This window comes from Salminus brasiliensis, chromosome 15 (assembly GCF_030463535.1).
Source record: "Salminus brasiliensis chromosome 15, fSalBra1.hap2, whole genome shotgun sequence".
Classification (NCBI taxonomy): domain Eukaryota; kingdom Metazoa; phylum Chordata; class Actinopteri; order Characiformes; family Bryconidae; genus Salminus; species Salminus brasiliensis.
In genome coordinates this window covers 6,922,516-6,944,256 of record NC_132892.1, presented here as the reverse complement: position 1 = coordinate 6,944,256, position 21,741 = coordinate 6,922,516, and the positions used below count along the sequence as shown (strand labels likewise).

At 36.0% G+C, this 21,741-nt stretch overlaps 2 protein-coding genes and 1 pseudogene across 2 annotated transcripts in view; 1 reads left to right on the top strand and 2 right to left on the bottom strand.

The window, feature by feature from the left end:
- LOC140536267 (NACHT, LRR and PYD domains-containing protein 3-like) overlaps window positions 1–21,741 on the bottom strand; it is a 46,335-nt gene that overhangs the window by 15,506 nt on the left and 9,088 nt on the right. The gene's annotated exons all lie outside the window — the stretch shown is intronic.
- Window positions 1,248–4,152, bottom strand: LOC140536234 (protein NLRC3-like; annotated as a pseudogene).
- On the top strand, window positions 4,172–20,473 carry LOC140536233 (uncharacterized). Its single transcript, XM_072657957.1, is given in 6 exon segments — window positions 4,172–4,223; window positions 5,893–7,390; window positions 12,221–12,651; window positions 12,653–13,375; window positions 13,489–13,673; window positions 18,268–20,473. Coding segments are annotated over 5 exon segments (3,693 nt in total). The 5' UTR covers window positions 4,172–4,223; window positions 5,893–5,929; the 3' UTR covers window positions 19,161–20,473.

Here is a 21,741-nt window from a genome sequence, read left to right as displayed (position 1 = left end):
AATGTCATCAGCGTAAGTGATATATATATATATATATATATATATATATATATATATATATATATATATATATATATACTACATATTGCCCCATTCCTATATGTATTCTAAATGGAAAGTAATCTGAATTTGCTAGCTCTACAAAGGAAAAAGCAATGGTCACACCTTATAAAATGCTTTAATATCTATATTAATTACATATTAGGTGATACAATTTAACTTCTGTTAGTGAAGTTAAAAGAAGCCTTACCGTGAAGTTTAGAGAGGTGCCCTGAAAAAAAAATCCTTAGACACTAATCATGGATATAAAAAAGTTTGAAACCAACGCCCTGAGGTCATAGTTCATGCCAAAACTGAAGCTGTCAAGCATAGACACACACACACTCAGTTTTTTGTTTGTGTTTTTTTTTTTGGTTGGTTGGTTGTTCTTTACATTTTGACTTGAATATTTATCTGAATTAATTCTAATACATAATACATTTGTGATGCTTTTTTCCTTTTAGAACACAGTGGACTCACGAATACCGATTTGCACTTTGATCTTAGGATTTTTAATAGTCATTATAAAACTTATCTTGGTGCACATTAGATTATATGAGTGGCATGTAGTTGCTGCTCCCACTCTACTCAAGGTTTTTTATTTTGTGTCCCCATACATGTGACTTGTTCCACATACATTCTTCAGCAAAACATTGTTTTGTTTTTACTGCAATATATATATGCACTATATCTTCAGTTTCTGATTTTGAGGAAGCACATTTTCTGATTAGAAAATAAAAAACACCATAATCACAACCACTTGAAAAGTGAAGTGCAAAATGTTTTTACAAAGACAAAAGTTCCCAGAACAGTATTTAATAACCCAACAAAGCTAATTCAAACTAAAAACATGTACTACTGTTTTGCACAGAGCCCACTGGAAAGTCCAGTCATGGTAACAAACAAAGGTGGTATTACTAACAGTTCAAACATTTAATACCTTTGGTCACCTCAGTATCTAAATCACAACAATAAATTCACTGGAGTGGTTGCAGGGTGCTAAATTTCCATCCAGGGACCCCATACTGCCTATTGCCATTTTGAGGCTCTCACAAGCCATTTTTATGCATATTCATATACTAACTGTGGAAACTATCCAGTATCCAATTATCCAGCAGTTGTCATCATGGTTTTACTCAAATTGAGAGTGTTCAGCATGGCTGGTAGCTTTCTCCATAGCATCATTCCAACCCCACCTCATATGAAAACTACTTTGCATCCTGAATGTGGCCAAGAAGGAAACAAAGAAAAAGATCCAGGTGTCCATTTTCACTCTGCAAAGCTCTTTCCACTGCACACCTATGGAGATCTGATAGGCTCTTTTTCCAACTAAATGGGATACATGAGAAAAGCTTAGTCAAAAATGTCTCCTGGTCAAACACATGCCTGTTCTTGTTGCAGTGGGAGTGATGCACATACAAAGCTTCAAGGCTTTCCTGAACACTTGGGTGAACAAAGCTGAAAATGTTCCTCTCAGAAACTCCCTCCTGCTGGCTGAAAATCTGTATTTACACTCCTGAGAACACAGTGCCACCACTGAGATCAATGCCACATTTCCTAAGATCATCCTCATAGAAGTTCAGTGTACCACTCTCAAGATTATTGAAGGCCATTTCCCCAAGCTTCAAAATGATGAGCTCAATATCAACAGTGCTAGTCTTCTCACTGTATTTCTTTTTCATTAGGTTTTTACTGCTGTAGTAGGAAGCTTATGTACATTGCTGTCAGGCTTAAGGGGATGTTCTTGTCTTAAACCATCAGTGGCTGAAGCACAGAAGCAGCAATCCAGTAGAAGACTGGGATTTGACACATGATATAGAGGCTCTTGATATTCTCTGCCACATCCTCATTGCAGTATTTGCTGAAGTATGCCTCCTTTTGTTCATCATTAAATCCTTGTACTTCTGTCACCACATCAATGTGATCTCGGGATATAAGATGAGCATCTGCTGGTCGACAGAATACCCATATTAAAGCAAAGGGAAGCAGATTACTGTTGATAAGACTTGTGATCAGTGAGCCCACTGAGGCCTTCTCATTGACATCTTTTCCTTCCTCTCCATCTTCAAAGCAAAAAAAAAAAAAGACATTTGTACTTGGATTACTTCATGCTCATTATTAATGACTTCTCCACTCTCATTCTGTACTACAATGAGATCAGCGTAGATATCTTCCAAGAACTTTCAATGGCCTGTCAGTTAAGTCCCAATTAGAATGCATTCGTATGTCTGCCTAAGTGTGTGAACATCAGTTGGATTCCATGCTGCTGATCTTCTATTAGAGAGGAAAGAAATTTTACAATAGAATGAACAGAAACTGAAAAAGTAAAAATAAAATTGAATCTACACTTCTATCCCATGCCAAAATTGCTCTGTATTCAGATTTACTGATTTTACATGTTAATAAAACCAGTTTGAGACAATTTTTGCTTTGTAAGATGATACATTATCATGCTGGAATCAGCCACAAAGAAATGTACATGATCAGACACAATACTCAAATAGACTGTGGCGTTCAAATAGGTTGTGACTGATTTGTTGTATTCGTTGCCCATTACACATTCTTCACTTACAGTAACTTTCAGTTTTGTTTCAGTGCATCACTTGATCACATGGTCAATATCGCTCTCTAGTGACAAGAAGTCGTACATGATTTTTTTCCTGACTGTAGTCTGTGTTCCAGTTCATCCAGTGAGTTTCACATTCTTCATGTGTCCCTGTGATTCATTGCTCTTACTGCTTCATTCTTTGATTATCTCATCAGAGCAGGACCTACGTAAGCTTTCTGCAGAGCAAAACAGCTTGCGTTCACTGGACACACTTTTAAAGGGAAAAAAAAAAATTGCTAGTATTATTACAATTTGTCTATGTCTCAGGGCATCCCTAATTAAAGTGTGGGTGAAAGGGTCAATTATCAAAGGCCTGCAAGCATGTTGCAATAATCCCCATTGCTAACCCAAGGAAGGATCCCTCAGTGGCAGGAAATGAAAGACCTAGAGCACCCATACCTAACACTATGAGACATGACATGTTCTCAAAAAATGCTTCAATTTATCTTAATTTGCCACTGAGGTCATGCCAAACCCCTTACCATGCATTAATGGGCCCTGAATTTAACGCTTACATTAATATTTACTGAAAAAAATATTTCACTTCAGAAAACATTCATGTGAAAAATAAATAAAGCAGGCTAATGTTAACTTTTGGGATGACCTTCCCGATTCCTAAAATGAAAACAATCATTCTTATTAAAAACAAAGTACATCGAGGGTGACGTTCATTTATAATGTAGACGGGCATATACAGTAGCCTCCATAATAATTTTTCCATCATATGCTCCTCTGTTCCACATTTTTTAATTATTTTCCACATTTACAAATTTAGTTAGTTAGAACCCACTTTTATGACTTTGACCATAGTGTATGACAACATATGGTCATAATATTTGAGTTATTTAAATTATATATTGACCTCCAAACTGTTTTATTGTAATGTATATCCTTGTACTTCTGTCACCACATCAATGTGATCTTGAGGTATAAGATGAGCAGCTACTGGTCGACAAGTTACCCATATTAAAGCAAGGGGAGGCAGGTTTCTGTTGATAAGACTTGTGAGCCCACTGAGGCCTTCTCATTGACTTTCTTTGACTGATCTTTTACTTCCTCTCCATCTTCAAAGTAAAGAGGAAGGCGACACTCATCCAGCCCATCAAAAACAAACAAGACCTTTCCATTATCCTCTGAAAGAGACTTCAATCCAGGTTTTGAAGAAACAAATATGCTCCTCTGTTCCACACTTTTAAATTATTTACCACATTTACAAGGTTAGTTAGTTAGAACCCACTTTTATGACCCTGACCATAGTGTACGACAACATATGGTCATAATATTTGAGTTATTTAAATTATATATTGACCTCCAAACTGGAAATGTCCCTGGTTTTAATTTCAGAAATCTGGTCACCCTATTCTACCTTGAAAAAGGTTATATGATGTTATATTATTGTAATGTATTGTTTGTTATTCGTGTAGTTTTGCTTTCTTTAAATCTCAGTCCACTCTCCAGCTCGGGAGGTGGCGGCAATTCACCTTTAGTTGGCCTGACAGCCTCATTTTACATTGAAGAAGAAGAGGAGGAGGAAGAAGAAGCAGCATTATTAGAAGCAGGCGCTGAAATGTTGCCGGTAGGGAGTTGTTCTCATTTTTACATTGTTTTTTTTTTTTTAGTTTAATCCTAACTAAACAACTGGACAGATGTTTCAGTTTTGAACAGTAGGATTGGGTGGGTTTAAACTCTTTAAATCAGCACAGAAGCAGCCTGGTCCAGACTGCTCTGAGGAATGTTAGCTAGCTATAGCTAACTCTTGTACAGAATATTTGGGTGGTGAAGTTTTCCTAGTTAAGCTTGTTCATCCAGACGCTCAAAAAAAGGACTTCGCTAGAATCAGCAGAGGCGAGGGGATCCAGTAGTGGCAGGAGACAAAAGGAGCTTTTGACCGGATAGTTTCCACAACAGTAGCTCATTTAAAACCATGATCACGAAAACTGTCATGTCTACGGTTGAACTGGTTTTGTAGTAAACATTTGTTGCTTTAAATAAGATTCTTAGTGGCATTTCTGGTTAAATTAAATGCTAAATGAATAAATCTACGTGTCTATTCTAGGGAAGACATGAAACGAAACGCTTAGGTAATAAATATTCTTGTTTTACTGCGCTAAATTGGTTGGGAAACACAGATTATCAATGTCTCAATGGATTTAACCAAAACGAAGCTAAAACACAATTCACAATCTCCAAAAAATCTTGAGTGATTACGTCTGGTATCATTATTGACATTAACTGGATTAGAGCAACGTCAGATATTACATTCACTTTAAGAATAATAAACTACTATGTGGACAAATTAAGAAACTAATACTCGTAAATTGCATAAAATTGCTACTTCCTGTTAGTTTCCTGCACAGAAACTTTAGGTCAAGAAAGATTGAGCCTTAAAATGTACATTTTTGAAGATTATGCTTTGATGTAGGCTTGATCTAATGTGTTTTGGTTAAGTCCATGGGAAGAGATCTTTTAAAGTCTTCTGCTATGTGCACTTTTTATACAGTTGCTTAATAAGTAATGTGATCTGTAATTCTGACCTGTTCATCAAAATTAAACTAAAACATTTTTACATATTTTGTTGTGGTTTGTTTTCTCCAGAGTGTGATTTATATATGTCTTTTTAAGCTGTTTTTCTTCCAGCAAAGTTTTAGTGTTAAATGAGCACAACTGCAAATTCCCTAATTTGTCCAGCATTTGTAATCTGTCACTAAAACATTAGTGCTTTACATTGAATCTAGTCAAGTCAAGTCAAATGTATTTGTATAGCGCTTTTTACAACTGTTGTCGTCACAAAGCAGCTTTACATAAACTAGAAATTAGTAAAAGACAGAAAAAAATAAATAACATAAGAAGACAATCTAGTTAATTCACTCTGCTTATACTATCAACTGACACATAAATGATTCTCATAACTAGTGTAGCTGTAAGGTACTTTGATATAGTTCATGAGAGTTCACAATAGTTTGCACTTTGTATGGCAGTCATTTATGTTTTTAAGCCTTACTATGCCTTTCATTTAATGATAATGTAAAAAGTTTGTATAATATTTACTGAGGAATGAATGAAATGATGACACAATAATTTTTGGATAAACTTTGGGAAACTTTTAGAGCTTCCACAGATTTACTTAAGAATATTTCATAGGTTTGAAGATAATGGAACATTGACTTCAGTTCAGTTCCCAGCAATAGTAAGACCTGCTGTTGTTGCGTTTCACGTTGAATGTGGATTTTCTATTTCTTTTCCAGAAATGAATGTCTTCTCCCATTCCTAGTGTTCACTTCCATGAACAAACACAACAAAGACATGGCAACCAGAAAGGGCATCAGTACTCAACAAACATCCCCTACTACATCTAGCAGACAAGTAAAGAAAAATACAGGCAAAAAGAAAACTCACCACTGCTCGGAGTGTGGGAAGAGTTTTTCTCAACAGAGTACTCTCAAAGCACACCAACGCATTCACACAGGAGAGAAGCCATATCGCTGCTCAGAGTGTGGAAAGAGTTTTACTCAACAGATTACTCTCCAACAACACCAGCGCATTCACACAGGGGAGAAGCCCCATCATTGCCCAGAGTGTGGAAAGAGTTTTAGATTTGGAAGCGTTCTTAAAATACATCAGCGCATTCACACAGGAGAGAAACCCTATCCTTGTTCAGAGTGTGGGAAAAGTTTTACTCAACAGATCACTCTCCAGCAACACCAGCTCATTCACACTGGAGAAAAGCCCTTCCACTGCTCAGTGTGCGGAAAGAGTTTTAGAGATGGAAGTGTTCTCAAAAAACATCAGCGTGTTCATACAGGAGAGAAGCCGTATCACTGCCCAGACTGTGGAAAGAGTTTTAATCAACGGACTACTCTCCAACTACACCAGCGCATTCACACAGGAGAGAAACCGTATCACTGCTCAGACTGTGGAAAAAGTTTTACTTCACAAGCTAATCTCCTTCAACACCAACTCATTCACATGGGAGTTAAACCATACTATTGCTCAGAGTGTGGGAAGGGTTTTACTCAACAGAGTACTCTCCAGCAACATCAGCGCACTCACACAGGAGAGAAGCCGTATCAGTGCTTAGAGTGTGGGAAGAGTTTTAGTAAACAGATTCATCTTAAAACACACCAGCGCACTCACACAGGAGAGAAGCCGTATCAATGCTCTGAGTGTGGAAAGACTTTTAATCAACAGAGTAATTTCCGTCTACACCAACGCATTCACACAGGAGAGAAGCCCTATCAGTGCTCAGAGTGTGGAAAGAGTTTTAGAGGTGGAGGTGGTCTCAAAAAACACAAGCTTATTCATACAGGAGAGAAACCATATCACTGCACAGAGTGTGGGAAGAGTTTTACTCAACAGAGTACTCTTCAACAACATCAGCGTATTCACACAGGAGAGAAGCCCTATCAGTGCTCAGAGTGTGGAAAGAGTTTTAGAGGTCGAGGTGGTCTCAAAAACCACAAGCTCATTCACACTGGAGAGAAGCCACATCAATGCTCAGAGTGTGGGAAAAGTTTTACTCAACAGAGTAATCTTCATCAACACCAGCGCATTCACACAGGAGAGAAGCCAGATAACTGCACAGAATGTGGTAAGAGTTTTACTCACCAGAGTAATCTCTTTCAACACCAGCGCATTCACACAGGAGAGAAGCCGTATTACTGCTCAGACTGTGAAAAGAGTTTTAGACATTCACATACGTTGAAGATGCACAAGTGCATTAAGAGCCCTGGTGAAAAGACCCCTTAACACACCAGCTGGTGTGATAGACAGCTCACATGACAAGTCCTTGTAGCACACCTTAACACTGGACCAAGTCTCAGGTTCAACTGTAAAAAGAAGACTTGGAGCTGTAGGTTTGACACACAAGAAAAGCAGGCTTGTCTGGGTGGACTACTGGCAAAAACGAGGATGTTCTAAAACATTTGACTGTTTATTCTTAAGCATGTGCATAAAATGAAATGCAATTTTCTGTGCTGAACCCAAACACCAGCTTATACATATACCTGTCCCCCACCTTGTTTCCCAAAATAGTGTGTTTTGTTCCTGTCTGTCTGACATTGTGAATACAGTCAAGAAACTCATTAGTGGCTGTTTATTTTCCACGCTAAAAAAATTATCAATGGAGTTGTGCAACTAACTAAACCCATGTTGACATTAAACAAAACATTTTTCTTTTAGTTTGCATAAAATGGCTATCAAGTACATTGTATGAAAGTACATCTTAATAAATTAAATTGTTGTAGACCCAAAAAAGATGAAATTTAAAAGAAAGCCAAATGAATTTAATTGAAATATGTCTATTTTTGTTCCATTTTTTTTTTTGTTCAACAGTTGAATTTGGTTAACATGGTTTATGCTGTTTGTGCTGGCCGAATATTTTGTCAATATTCATTTTAAATTTCCCATGATCATTTTCAAATAACTAACCTTGGCTAGCAAAATTAGCTGGTATAATCCAAAAGGAAGGTAATTATTTAAACATAGTTGGCCAGCCTACTAATTCATTAGCATTTTGTTTATAAATCAGAGCCAACGTCAATCTAAAAACATACATTGCCAATATAATGATTAGGACAAAGACAGTTTTCTTCATATGCTCCTTTGCAGCACAGTTTAAAATTCCTTTTTTTTTTATATTGTCTTTTCTGGTGATGCAAACCTTTAAATGCAGCCATCTTTAGCTTTTGCTTGTTTCGGGGGCCTTGTTACCTTATCTGTTCTCTTTAGCATATTGAACGCATGCTTAATTGAATTTAAATTGGGTAACTGGCAAGAACTGTCCCATTTTAGTTTGGAAAACACCTGCTTTGAAAAATTTTAAATTTCATTTCATAATATTTTATTTATGTATTGTTGCTTATGTATTTGGTTAGTTAGATGTTCTTAGGGGTATATTGACCCGAAATCTCACTCCACACATTTCAGCTCAGAAGATAGCAGTAATGCACCTTAAGGTGGATTGCCGGCTGCCATTCACCCTGAAGAAAAAGAGGAAGAGCCAAGAGATGAACAGTTAACGGTAGGGAGCTGTTTCACTCTTCCAAATAGTTTTTTTTGTTTTGTTTTGTTTATTTAAGATAAACAGCTGTTGGACAGATATTTCCGTTTTGTGAAGTGAAGTAGGATTGGAAAGGTTTGAACCCAGTAAATCAAACACAGAAGCATCTTCATCCAGACTGCTCTGAGTAATGTTAGCTCTTGTACAGAACATTTGAGTGGTGGTGTTTTCTTAGTTAGGCTTGAACAGCTGGCAGTGTTTATTCTGGCAGAAGATCTATTTTTTTTTCTTCTCGGGCTTCTGGTACTGCTTACACACTGAACTCTGTGGAGGTGAAATGATGAACACACAAGGGAGGATAAGGGCGGATTTTCAGCCGGATAGTTTCCATAACAAGAGCATCAGGATGTCGCAATCACATGTTAAAGGATATTCCGTCTAATTGCCTTTAAATTGTAATATTGTTCCATTTATTTATAATAGAATTAAAGAACACAATGGACTGAATGTTACCAGGCAACAACAAAAATGATTTAAAAAATGTATAATTAGTATTATTTATGTACTAATAATAATAATTACTTTTAATATCCACTGTTTTATTGTTACTATTACTGCTACTGCTGTTATTATTATTTTAGAAAAAATATTGTTTTGAGGTTATATTAATGACAATTTATAAATAAACTTTTACCATGAAAATATACATTGAATGGATTTTTTTATTTTTAAGAGAAAATGTTATTGTAATACAAATGGACATACTCAGCCAATGAAATATAGGAATTTTCCATCTATTCCCAGATAACACATGGCTGTTTTGAAGCCACTGCCATTTTTGTTGATGAAATTGTTGCTGTTTTATGATTAAAGTTGATCTCTGTATTTGTTAAAGGTGCACGTATTTGTCACTGTACTATGTACAGCAAAATGTGTCCTCCGCATTAAACCCGTCTATGGTAGTGAACACACACACACTAGCGAACTAGGGGCAGTGAGCACACACACACCGAGAGTGGTGGGCAGCCAACTCCAGCGCCCGGGAAATAAATGCATGCTTGTAGCAAAATGTGTAAAATGTTTGCCAGGAAGGCTATGGAATGTTAACTTGGCTTGAATTTTGTGTTTTTGTGTGTTTTGGGCAAATAAGTCTCCCATGTACAACTGATTTATCATAATAAAGAGCCATAACATGGCCACAAGCTTTCATGTCCGTCTTTAACAGTTCAAGGTTGATCAAATGTGCTATTGTTTTCTCTTTCAGGCTGTAATTACTGTTTCTTAAGATTTTTTACTTGTAGGCTACAACAACAACACTGTCCCACTTAACCTACAAAAACAGGTAGAGTTAATTGCTACTGGTTTTCTGGGGGTCTCTACAGTGCATAAATAAATGAGTAGATAAAGACAGAAGTATTTAACTTTTATGAGGATCTTCTTTTTACTTAAGTGTAGATGTCAATGATGATCATATTTTGAAGAGTGACAAAGAAGTAACAGTGGATTACTTTCTTGTTTGTCTTATGAAGATAAATGTATTTTACATGGATTCTAAATATTTTTAATGGATTTATCAGACAATTAGGTCAGTGAATTTAGTTTCGGACCCAGTTTTGTCGGACCTAAATCACCAAGAGCAGAATTTAAACTATTCATATACTGTAGACTTAATTTTTTTGTACCTAATTTTTATAGGCATTATTAGTCACATCTTTTTTGTTTAGGTGTATTGGTGAATATGAAATGACAAGTCATTCATATGTTTTTATTTATTTATTTAAAACAAAATTTTAATCCCCTAAATAAAATTAAATAAAATTTTAAAATATACATAATTTTTTTCTTGTGTTGTATTCCATTAACACTAATATAAGAGATTTAATATTTCCTGGCTAGAGGTTATATACACCATTTGCATGTGAACTGTCAATACAAAATTAAATTACACATTTGCTAATACTGCAACATTTATTTTATTATAGTATTTGTGTGTATGCATATAGGTAACAGCATATGTATGTATTTTTCAAACAGTGAGTGAGGAATAAAAAAGTAGGCCACAGGCTAAAGGATAAGGGGATCATTTTATTTTCATTTCCTTTAAAACTGGCTCATTGTCTGATGGCAGTGAAGTGAGGGTGCACGATAATAACGTGCTGTCTGAAAAGCCCTCAACTGACAAATTGCAGTTCATAGAGCATTACAGTACATTGTGGCAACAAACTGACAGTGTATTACAGATTATGTTTGCAGGCGTATTTGCATTGTCAGTCACCGTCTCCTAGAATGCTGTCAGATAACAATGCCACAACTTTCTAAAGATTTACATTTCAAAATTGTCATAACGAAGACAGCACAGAAACTTGGATGATTGCATTAATTTATACAGTCAGGTTGGCTTTGTATTAAACATTTGTTGACTGTGATGTGTTTTCTTTGATTACTCATTAAATGTTTTTTTTACTAATGATATCCATAAACATTTACAGCTCTGTAGTTACGATAATAAAATAACATAATATAGAGTATGATATCTGCATCTCAAAATATCACTAGTGATGCCGCTTAGAGATGAAACCGTAAACCACAGTCAAATTCATGACTGTTAGTGTTACCATTTAGAATTATAATGATTATTGAAATAATCAGACGCAGCTGTGCAGGTTCAGCATGCAGCAAGGGTTCATTTTGTGATAGAGGACGCATAACGCAACACGACAGATCTTTGATCAGATCACATCTCTCTTTTTCTCTGGTTGTGTAAGATGGCCCTCCCTCTCCTGACATCACACAGTGCAATGTTAGACAACGCAGGCATCTATTAGCTGATAACTATTAGCTGGTAACAGAATTGGCAGCTATTTTTCGTCCAAGTGCTGGTCAGTGATATGTTGGCGGCAATTTAAACTAGAGAGGGGCGATATGGGAACATTTTGTTAAAATTTTATTTTCTTTATTAATCTTTGTATATATTGTATAAAGTTTTTTATGATATATATGATATTTATCACAATTTTTTGTCTTGTAGACAAAATGCATCAACAGCGTAAATGTTTTTAAAAACTGCTATCCAAATACTTTCCCATACTTAAACATACATACATACATACATACATACATACATATATACATTTTTACTTAAAATATACTTCACTCTATTTAATTAATTAAGACTGATTACCTTTGACTGATTATCTTTGTAATAAAACGTGCAGTTAAGTGTTCTTTTAGCTCTGATGATATTGACGATAAACTCATAAAAGCATATTCATTTTGGAAATATTGAGTTATCGTTACATAAACCTTCAGAGCTTTTACAGAAATTGACTTTGTGTTCATTTTGTGTATTTAATGATGATTTTTCAAAATATTTGTACATGATAGCAATGGGACATTGAACTAAGTTTAATTATTAGCAATTGACCTTATTTTCTTGCATATAAAATTTACTTTCAGTTTTCTTTTTCTATTCCAGAAATGAATGATGGCCTGGAAGTCTTCTACTGTCCAGTTTCTACACAGCTCAAATTATTCTTCAGAAACACACAATATTGGGACAGTAAACGTTTCTAAAGGAGCTTAAGAACATGGCAACCAAAAGAGTTTCCGGTACTCAGCAAACATCACCTGTTACATCTAGCAGACAAATTCAGAAAAATACAGGCAAGAAGAAAACTAACCACTGCTCAGAGTGTGGGAAGAGTTTTACTCAGCATAGTTCTCTTAAAGCACATGAGCGCTTTCACACAGGAGAGAAGCCACATCACTCCTCAAAGTGTAGGAAGAGTTTTTCTCAACAGATTACTCTCCAAATACATCAGCGCACCCACACAGGACAAAAGCCCTATTGCTGCTTAGAGTGTGGGAAGAGTTTTACTCAACAGAGTCATCTCAAACAACACCAGCGCATTCACACAGGAGAGAAACCCCATTACTGTCATGAATGTGGAAAGAGTTTTAGAGATGGAAGTGTTCTCAAAAAACATATCCGCATTCACACAGGAGAGCTCAGAGTGTGGGAAGAGTTTTACCCAACAGATTACTCTCCAGCTACACCAGCGCACTCACACAGGAGAGAAGCCTTTTCACTGCTCAGACTGTGGGAAGAGTTTTAGATATGGAAGTGTGCTCAAAAAACACCAGCTTATTCATACAGGCGAGAAGCCCTATCACTGCTCAGTCTGTGGAAAGTGTTTTAATCAACAAGGCAATCTCCTTCAACACCAACTCATTCACATGGGAGTGAAACCATACTACTGCTCAGATTGTGTAAAGGGTTTTCTTCAACAGAGTACTCTCCAGCAACATCAGCACATTCACACAGGAGAGAAGCCATATCTCTGCTCAGAGTGTGGGAAGAGTTTCAAACGGCAGAGTAATCTCCAACACCACCAGCTTATTCACACAGGAGAGAAGCCGTATCTCTGTTCAGAGTGTGGAAAGAGTTTCAGAGATGGAGGTGTTCTCAAAAAACACAAACTCATTCACACAGGAGAGAGACCGTATAACTGCTCAGAGTGTGGGAAGTGTTTTATTCGACAGAGTAATCTTTAACTTCACCTACGCATTCACACAGGACAGAAGCCCTATTATTGCTCAGAATGCGGAAAGAGGTTTACTCAACTGAGTCATCTTAAAACACACCACCACATTCACACAGGAGAGAAGCCCTTTTACTGCTCAGAATGTGAGAAGAAATTCAGGCGTTCACATATGTTGAAGAAACACAAGTGCACTAAAAGCAGTGATGGGAATAACATGCAATAGCACCATTCCAGGAGTAAAAGGCTTATTATTCAAATCAAGATGTAAAAAATCCCATACAAGGATGAAAGAGTCTCAGAGATGGAGGTGTTCTCACAAAACACAAACTCATTCACACAGGAGAGAGACCGTATAACTGCTCAAAGTGTGGCAAGTGTTTTAATCGACAGAGTAATCTTCAACTTCACCTACGCATTCACACAGGAGAGAAGCCCTATTATTGCTCAGAATGCAGAAAGAGGTTTACTCAACTGAGTCATCTTAAAAAACACCACCACATTCACACAGGAGATAAGCCCTTTTACTGCTCAGAATGTGAGAAGAACTTCAGGCGTTCACATATGTTGAAGAAACACAAGTGCACTAAAAGCAGTGATGGAAATAACATTCAATTGCACCATTCTAGGAGTCAAGTCAAGTCAAGTCAGATTTATTTGTATAGCGCTTTTTACAACTGTTGTCGTCACAAAGCAGCTTTACATAAATAGCGATTAATAAAAGACAGAGACAAAGAAGAAAGTAGGAGTAAAAGGCTTATTATTCAAATCAAAATGTAAAAAAATCCCATACAAGGATGACATCCACCACCAAAGTACCAATGTAGCACAAATGTCAGTTCGAGCTTTAATTGTGAGATATTGTGATTGTAATAACTACTCAATCAATAATGAGTGATTGTTTACATTCTACACTACACTATTTTTAGTCTTTATGAAGCTGGTTTGCAAAAAAATTTAATTCACACAAGAAGGTTTATCTCAAATTATTATTATTGCTGTGACAAATTGCATTTATTTTGTATTTTAAACAATATTTATTTTGTACCCTTTACAAATACAAATTATGTATTTATTATTATTATTTAAAGTTTTATTATTATTAGTTTTTGTTGTATGCTTTTAATAAGGTGCTATGTTTCTAGCAGAGATATACATTTTCTGTGTTTTTTCTGTTCTTGTTCTATTGTGTGTTTTACACAAACAGCAGTAATATAAAGAAGTACTAAGTCATAAACCTCAGATTTTTACTGATTACTGATTAATTCTGAAAATCTTTGTTGGAATATCAGATGTGGATGTTCTTGTAATCCATTTTTTTTGATACCTAAGCACTCAAGAGTACTCATGGAGAACAGTTAAAATGTTTAAATATTTTTTTAAAATGTAGCTGTTAGGCTACAGGTAGAAGACCTAATTTTAAACTGACAAAAGATTTTCATAGAATTAAAAAGGGAAGTATAGAGGAGAAATGTAATTTTCTTGTATTTTAGACCTACCATTGTAGGTATGTATAATATAATATGTTTAATAGTCCTGACAGATAATAGTAGTTTGGACCAGAGGTGGACTCTGAGATTATTTTGAGTCTTGGATTCTTGGTTCATCCCATGTTTTTTTTTTTTTTCCCTTGAGAAATTATTTCCTTGCCACTGTCATTGTTTGTCATTTTGGAATCTGCAATACTGTTGATCTGGAATACCTTAACAGTGTACTGTCAATTAATTTTATTTATATACACTTATACTGTATTGAACAAATTTGAGTAATATTGTAACTTTAATAAAATTGATGATTATGTATGATATTTGTCTGTCCATCATATTTTTTATCTTCGTAAAATCTTATGCATCTTTTTTACCATGAAGTGGAAAATCTCTTACTCAGTAATACATTTGTAACTTGTAGTTGACACAAAAACAACACCATTAAGACTTCTTTACATTTGACTTGTTTATCTCAAATTAACAATAACACCCTGACAAAGAGGGTCAGACGTGTTGTATAGGTATAGCTGTAGACAGTTTAATGGCCTCATGAGGGAGGCCTTAAAGCAATTGGTTCCAAAAAAAAAAAACATTAACTTTTGACCAATTATTTGTTTGTCCAGCATGTCCTCTAGTGAAGAGCGAGCTGTATTGTGCTGTGTATTCTGATACCCTTCTATCATAGGGAATAGTCTGAAATCTCGATAGGCTAGAAGGTATAGGCTAAAAGTCGATACTCCAGCTCAGAAGGTGGCGGTATTGCAGTTTATCGGGCCTGCCACCCGCCGTTTACCTCAAGGAAGACGAAGAAGAGAAACAGGAGCCTGCACTGTTGACGGTAGGGAGCTGTCTCGCACTTTCACATATTATTTTTTTTCTAAAGACAGCTGGACAGATGTTTTCCTTTTGAAAAGTAGGATTGGAAGGGTAAATAAATCAACTCAACCGCAGCTTCGCCCAGACTGGTCTGAGTATGATCAAATCTTGTTTCAGGATGTTTGGGTGATGAGGTTTTGACAGTTAGCTGGGTTTCATCAGCTGTCAGTGTTTATTCTGGCAAATGGTCTGCCATATCAAACTCAACCTCTCCATCGGGATTCCAGCTCGACAGCTGACACTGGTCCAGCTGGCGTAGGTTTCTGTTTTGCGCTGAAATCTGCAGAGGTGAAATGCTGAGCCAGCAGTGGGAGGAGATGGGCGGGGTCGTAAAAATGATTACTGTAGCTAATTGTTGATTTTAGGTTCATAAATGTAACAGTAAATTATCTACATAGCCCTAGCTCGAATTCTCATTATCAGTAATCATCCAGGTTCTGTCCCCCAATCCAAGTGATCCAATTTAATTACCTTAATACTCTTACAAAATAATCTTTTGTTGTGCTGGTAATTAATACAGAAGTTAACATCACTTTATGTTAAGTAAACATGTTATATGACATTCTTGGCTGATTTTTGTTTGTTTGTTTGTTTGTTTGTTTGTGTTTTGTTTCCACAAGAAAAAAATAGGGGAGCTTAGTTCTTCCAGACCGACATTGACTGGAACCAAAATATGACATCTTTTATGTTTTGTGTACCGTTTTATATGACCAAGCCTGGTAAAGGACTTAAGTCTTGCCATTAGAGGCTTAAGATTCCCTAGAGGAATATTTACAAGGCACCATTTACAAGGTTTTACATGTAGGACCTCATGGACCCAGGACCTTATAAACATGGAGTGTGTGACTCATTCACACACATTGATACAAAGTTTTGGTGCTTTGTATTAATGTCCTTGGTAACATGTGGTTTCTATTATGTGAAATTGTGGTACAGGGGAACATAGGACAGAGCATAAAATGTAGAAATGATTTTCTTGTTTTTTTTCAGAACACTGAAAACTAAGCTGAACGCAGCTGAGTGGCACTGACTGTCGTTGAAAATGAAAGTGACACTTTTGTCGCTTGCGGTGTTCATGCACAGTCAAACGTATAGCGCCAACCAGGATGCCGCAAGAACTTATATGCATAACTGTCTAATCTGGCATAGTGATCAATGTAATTGTATAGAAATATAAATAAATATAAAAACATTGTTTAGTCTGATCATGACATAAAAGACAAAATACAATTACTAAATCATGAACATATTCCAGCTGTTATCCGTTAATGTTTAATACAGAAACCCTGCAATTTGCTTTTAAGTGTTTGCCATGTTGAACAAGGCCACTAGCTGGTGTGCTAACACCAAGAAAGCAATGTAGGATGAGGCAACTAACCGGCGTACTAACACCGCTGTAGCGATGTAGGACGAAACTGTAAATCAGCAAGCTATCATGCTGGAACGGTTGGGCTCAGCAGAGTTGGAGGTGCAGTGCTAAGAGCAACAGCATCAAAGCTCAGCATGTTTATAGTATGTTAGCTGAGATGGTAACAGCCGAGTTAGCCACAACTTCACTACTCAGTTCTGAAAACACTAGCGAAATGGCTGTCTCCTTATGTGACTGCTCTGTTGTTCTCATCTTTGTTGACTAACTGATTTCTCTGGGCTGCAACCCAGTGCTGAGAACACTAACCGGAGTACAGACGTGTGGCTGAATACAAAGCATTTGTTTTGGTCTAAGATGCTGGTGCGCTAGTGTTGATTTACCTCTTTAGCACTCCTACAAGCAGTTTTCATTATTATTTACATCATGAACTGAAAGACAGACTACCTGTCAATTATTTACTATTTTTTAATAGTTTCTCATGCTTTGTGGACATCAAACATGTTTTTGAGAGTGCTAGGCAGCTGCGTAGAGGAGCCCATGGCTGCTGATTGTTTACACCAGGTTTGTAAACTGTAAGCAAGCCATAGCCCTAGTAAGCTAATTAAGGTCTGATAGCTTAGTAAAAGTTGATCTCTTAGGGTGTCCAAACATTTGATCGGAGATCATTTTCCCTCAAAAAGTGTACAAAAATAATAATAATGCACAAAGTTTCATATTTGGAAAATCAGTTCACTTTACCTTTTCTAACTATTCTCATTAACAAGACTGAGGTTCCCAAACTTTTCGTGCTACAATATCTAGGAAAGTGTGGGAGATCAGAAACTTACAGTCAAACCAATATATAAGAAGTATACGTCTTAGTATATTTTAGTGTGTCTCCTGCATGTTATATGGAATTCAATTACGATGGAAAAGGATTTGTAAAAGTATGAAACAAATCTTGAATACAGTGATTTCATAGAGATCAAGATATTCTTATTCATTTAGATTTATTAACTATGTTTATTTTAATGGAGCATTTAATTTAGTTCTTAGCAATTATTTGACCTTTGTTGCATTTCACATTGACTTTTGATTTTCTTTTTCTCTTCAGAGATGAATGATGTCCTGTTGCAAGTCTTCTCCAATTTCTAGTGTTTCCTTTTCCAGACTGCTCAAATTCACCTCCACAAAAACAAACATTAGGTCATCCAACAAAAAGACTGTTGAAAGAGATTTAAAAGGTATTAACCGGAAAAGGCTCCAGTTCTCAGTTACATCTTGCAGATAAATGCAGAACAATTTGGTTATGGAGAAGCCGTATCAATGCTCAGAGTGTGGCAAGAGTTTTAAACAACAGAGTACTCTCCAACAACACCAGCTCATCCACACAGGAGAGAAGCCGTATCAATGCTCAGAGTGTGGGAAGAGTTTTACTCGGCAGAGTACTCTCCGACTACACCAGCGCACTCACACAGGAGAGAAGCCTTATCACTGTTCAGAGTGTGGGAAGAGTTTTACCAGACAAAGTCATCTCCAACAACACCTGCTCAGTCACACAGGTGAGAAGCCTTATCACTGCTCAGAGTGTGAGAAGAGTTTTACAAGACAAAGTCATCTACAGCAACACCAGCACAGTCACACAGGAGAGAAGCCGTATCTCTGCTCAGAATGTGGAAAGAGTTTTAATCGACAGAGTAATCTTCAACAGCACCAGCTTATTCACACCGGAGAGAAGCCGTATCACTGCTCAGATTGTGGAAAACGTTTTAATCAACAGAGTACTCTCCAACTACACCAGCGCATTCACACAGGAGAGAAGCCGTATCAATGCTCACAGTGTGGAAAGAGTTTTAGAGATGGAGGCGTTCTCAAAAAACACCAGCTCATTCACACAGGAGAGAAGCCATTTTGCTGCTTAGAGTGTGGAAAGAGTTTTAATCGACAGAGTAATCTCCAACTACATCAGCTCATTCACACAGGAGAAAAGCCCTATCACTGCTCAGACTGTGGAAAGAGTTTTAGTCAGCAGACTTATCTCCTTCAACACCAGCTCATTCACATGGGAGTGAAACCATACTACTGCTCAGAGTGTGGTAGGGGTTTTACCAGACAGAGCACTCTCCAGCAACACCACCACATTCACACAGGACAAAAGCCGTATCACTGCTCTGAATGCGGGAAGAGCTTTAGGCATTCTCATACTTTAAAGATACACAAGTGCACTAAGATTTTGATAGAAATAGACAGTAAAACTCCATAATAGCCCTCATGTGGAAATATCTGGTTCCCACTAAGATTTAAAAACTAACTTATGTTTAAATTGCAACTTGTTATTCACTACCCTAAAGCAAGTGTTCTGAATTGAATCTACAATCAGTAACAAGTATTTGTTTACTTTTGCACTAAAACAGTTGCAGTTGTGCGTCTTACGAACTGTTCCAGGAGTTAGATCCTGTCATAAATGCATAAAATGCAAATGCTGTTCCAGCTATTTCCCAGAGGTTAAACTTATACACATATACACTCTTACACACAAATATTAATATCCGACAGAACTGAATAATGTTGACATTAAATTAGTAAATTGTAGTTTTTGTCTTAAATTAACAACTTCAAAATCATGTTGATGCTCCACTGACCTGTAATAGAGAGAACAATACCACTGTTGTTGCAACTCTGCTCAACATGGCAGGGTTTTTTTTTTTTCACTTTAGATGCTGGATGCTGTATTTCTCAACTTGTAATATGCATGTGAAAATGATTTCAGTGCTGGTGCAAAGTGCAAATTCCACTATCTGACTGCAGGGGGAGCCCAGGGCCAAGAAATGTGGTTTGTATAAAATAAACAAGAAATTTTATGTACATTTTCATATCAAGTTAAACTTAAGAAGTACTTGTCATGGTGAAGTATATGCTGTTCCTGTTCACCCTATTTATTTGGATTAAATGTAAATGTGTGGCATAATTTAAATGTTAATGCAATAATTTCGGTAGTGTATTTTCATCAAATCATGGGGACATCATTGCCAGCTCTAGCGTTGTTGGTATAATTAATGTTATTTAATGATTCAGAGAGGCAATTTTAAAATTTTCAAGGTAGCTAGTGTAACCCAAATTAAAAGTATTTATTACCTAGTTGACTAGCCTGCTAATTTCTTAACTGGTGCTTATAAATAAAAAAATAAATAAAAAAAACATGGACACTGTGTTTAACATTCTAGCTTAGGGTTGAATTCAGGAACTTTTAGTAGGTCTGCATTTAACACAAAACATACAATTTTGGGGAAAAAAGTTTGAGGCCCTTGGAATCATCCTATCCTTGCACACAGTCTCATCCCTCATATTGAATAATGCATGATGCACAAAAAGATTTACCAATAGACATAGAGTTCATCATGTTATGAAGGCACTTAAATAAAATATTTGTGTATAAATGTATTTAATACAGTTATTTCTGCTTTTCATTATAGCTGATTAGTTGTTATACTCTTGCATATTATATTATTGTTGTCATTATTGTTGTTATTTATAATGATGCAATAATAAAATAATTAAATTAAAAATATACTGTAATGCCTTTTCTTGTTTTCATTTTACTTTTCATATAAGAACTGCTTTTGTTTTTGTTGTATTTATTGTGCTTTCAGTAAGAGATTGTTTTAAGAAGATATAGTTTTTTTCTATTCCTTTATTGTACAGTTTAACACAGTAAAAAATATAACTTCAGTCTTGTGTTAATTACCAATTATATTTATTATATTCATAATTATGTTTATTGTCAACTTTATATTATTTGGAAATTAAACACATTTGCAGGATTATTAACTATGTATGATCTTAAAATCCCTTGCACTGCAAAGCATATAATATTTCTATTACATTTAATCAGGAGCATTAAGAGTTTAATTTGAAACATCTGTTAAGATACAGCTAGCTACAAATTTTTTAGCTGCCACAAAGCAAAACAAATGGCAATTTAACAGAAATATATATTTATTTTATATTATATATTTTATATATATTTTCTTCTTCCAATTGGATCGTTTCTATTGGTCTGTTCGTCATGAAACGCATTGTTATTCATTAAGAAAGTTTTTTATTGACTTATTTAAAAATATATATATATTTTTGGATGGGGATTTTAAATATTGACATTTTGCTATCCTTTTAAAATGCCATGTGTGTACAAAGGTTCTATAATTATATAACCAACCTAAACCATGGATCTGATATGCTAATTTAACCTCAGATGTGATTATTAGCAGTACCTTTTTGCATGTACATCATACAAAAATGTTCAGAGTAAAATACAGTCTATTTAAACGTGCAACACTTTTTAAACACCACATAAAATTGCACAGATCAAAGGAAAGCTCCTTCATCTACAGATTTCAATGGGATCCAAAACGGAAAAAAAACATGAGATTATGTTTTTATACAATGGTTTGACTGTGCATGATCAGGATAGAGAAATCAAAGAGTCCAAACCACACACACTAGGGTTATTGTATCTCATATATGTATACTGAAGAGTCATAATCCCAAACCCCAAAGCCTGCATAGAGAGGTTGAATGAATGTGGTGTTGAATGTGTGTAAGTGTTTGAGTGTGTCTGTGTCAGAGACACTGTAGAAAGACAGCGTGCCGGCAGGAAGGTCTACATATACTCCCACCCTCTTACAGCTGGAGGAAGGAAGAGGGAGATCTGTTTTTATAGAATTGTGCCGAACAGAGTAGCTGTTATGAGAGCAGAACAGGTTCCAGGACATTGCATTCCAACCAAAGTTGCAGCTGTAACTGTTTCCTTTCCTGCTTATTGTTTTATAAGTTAGAGCAACATC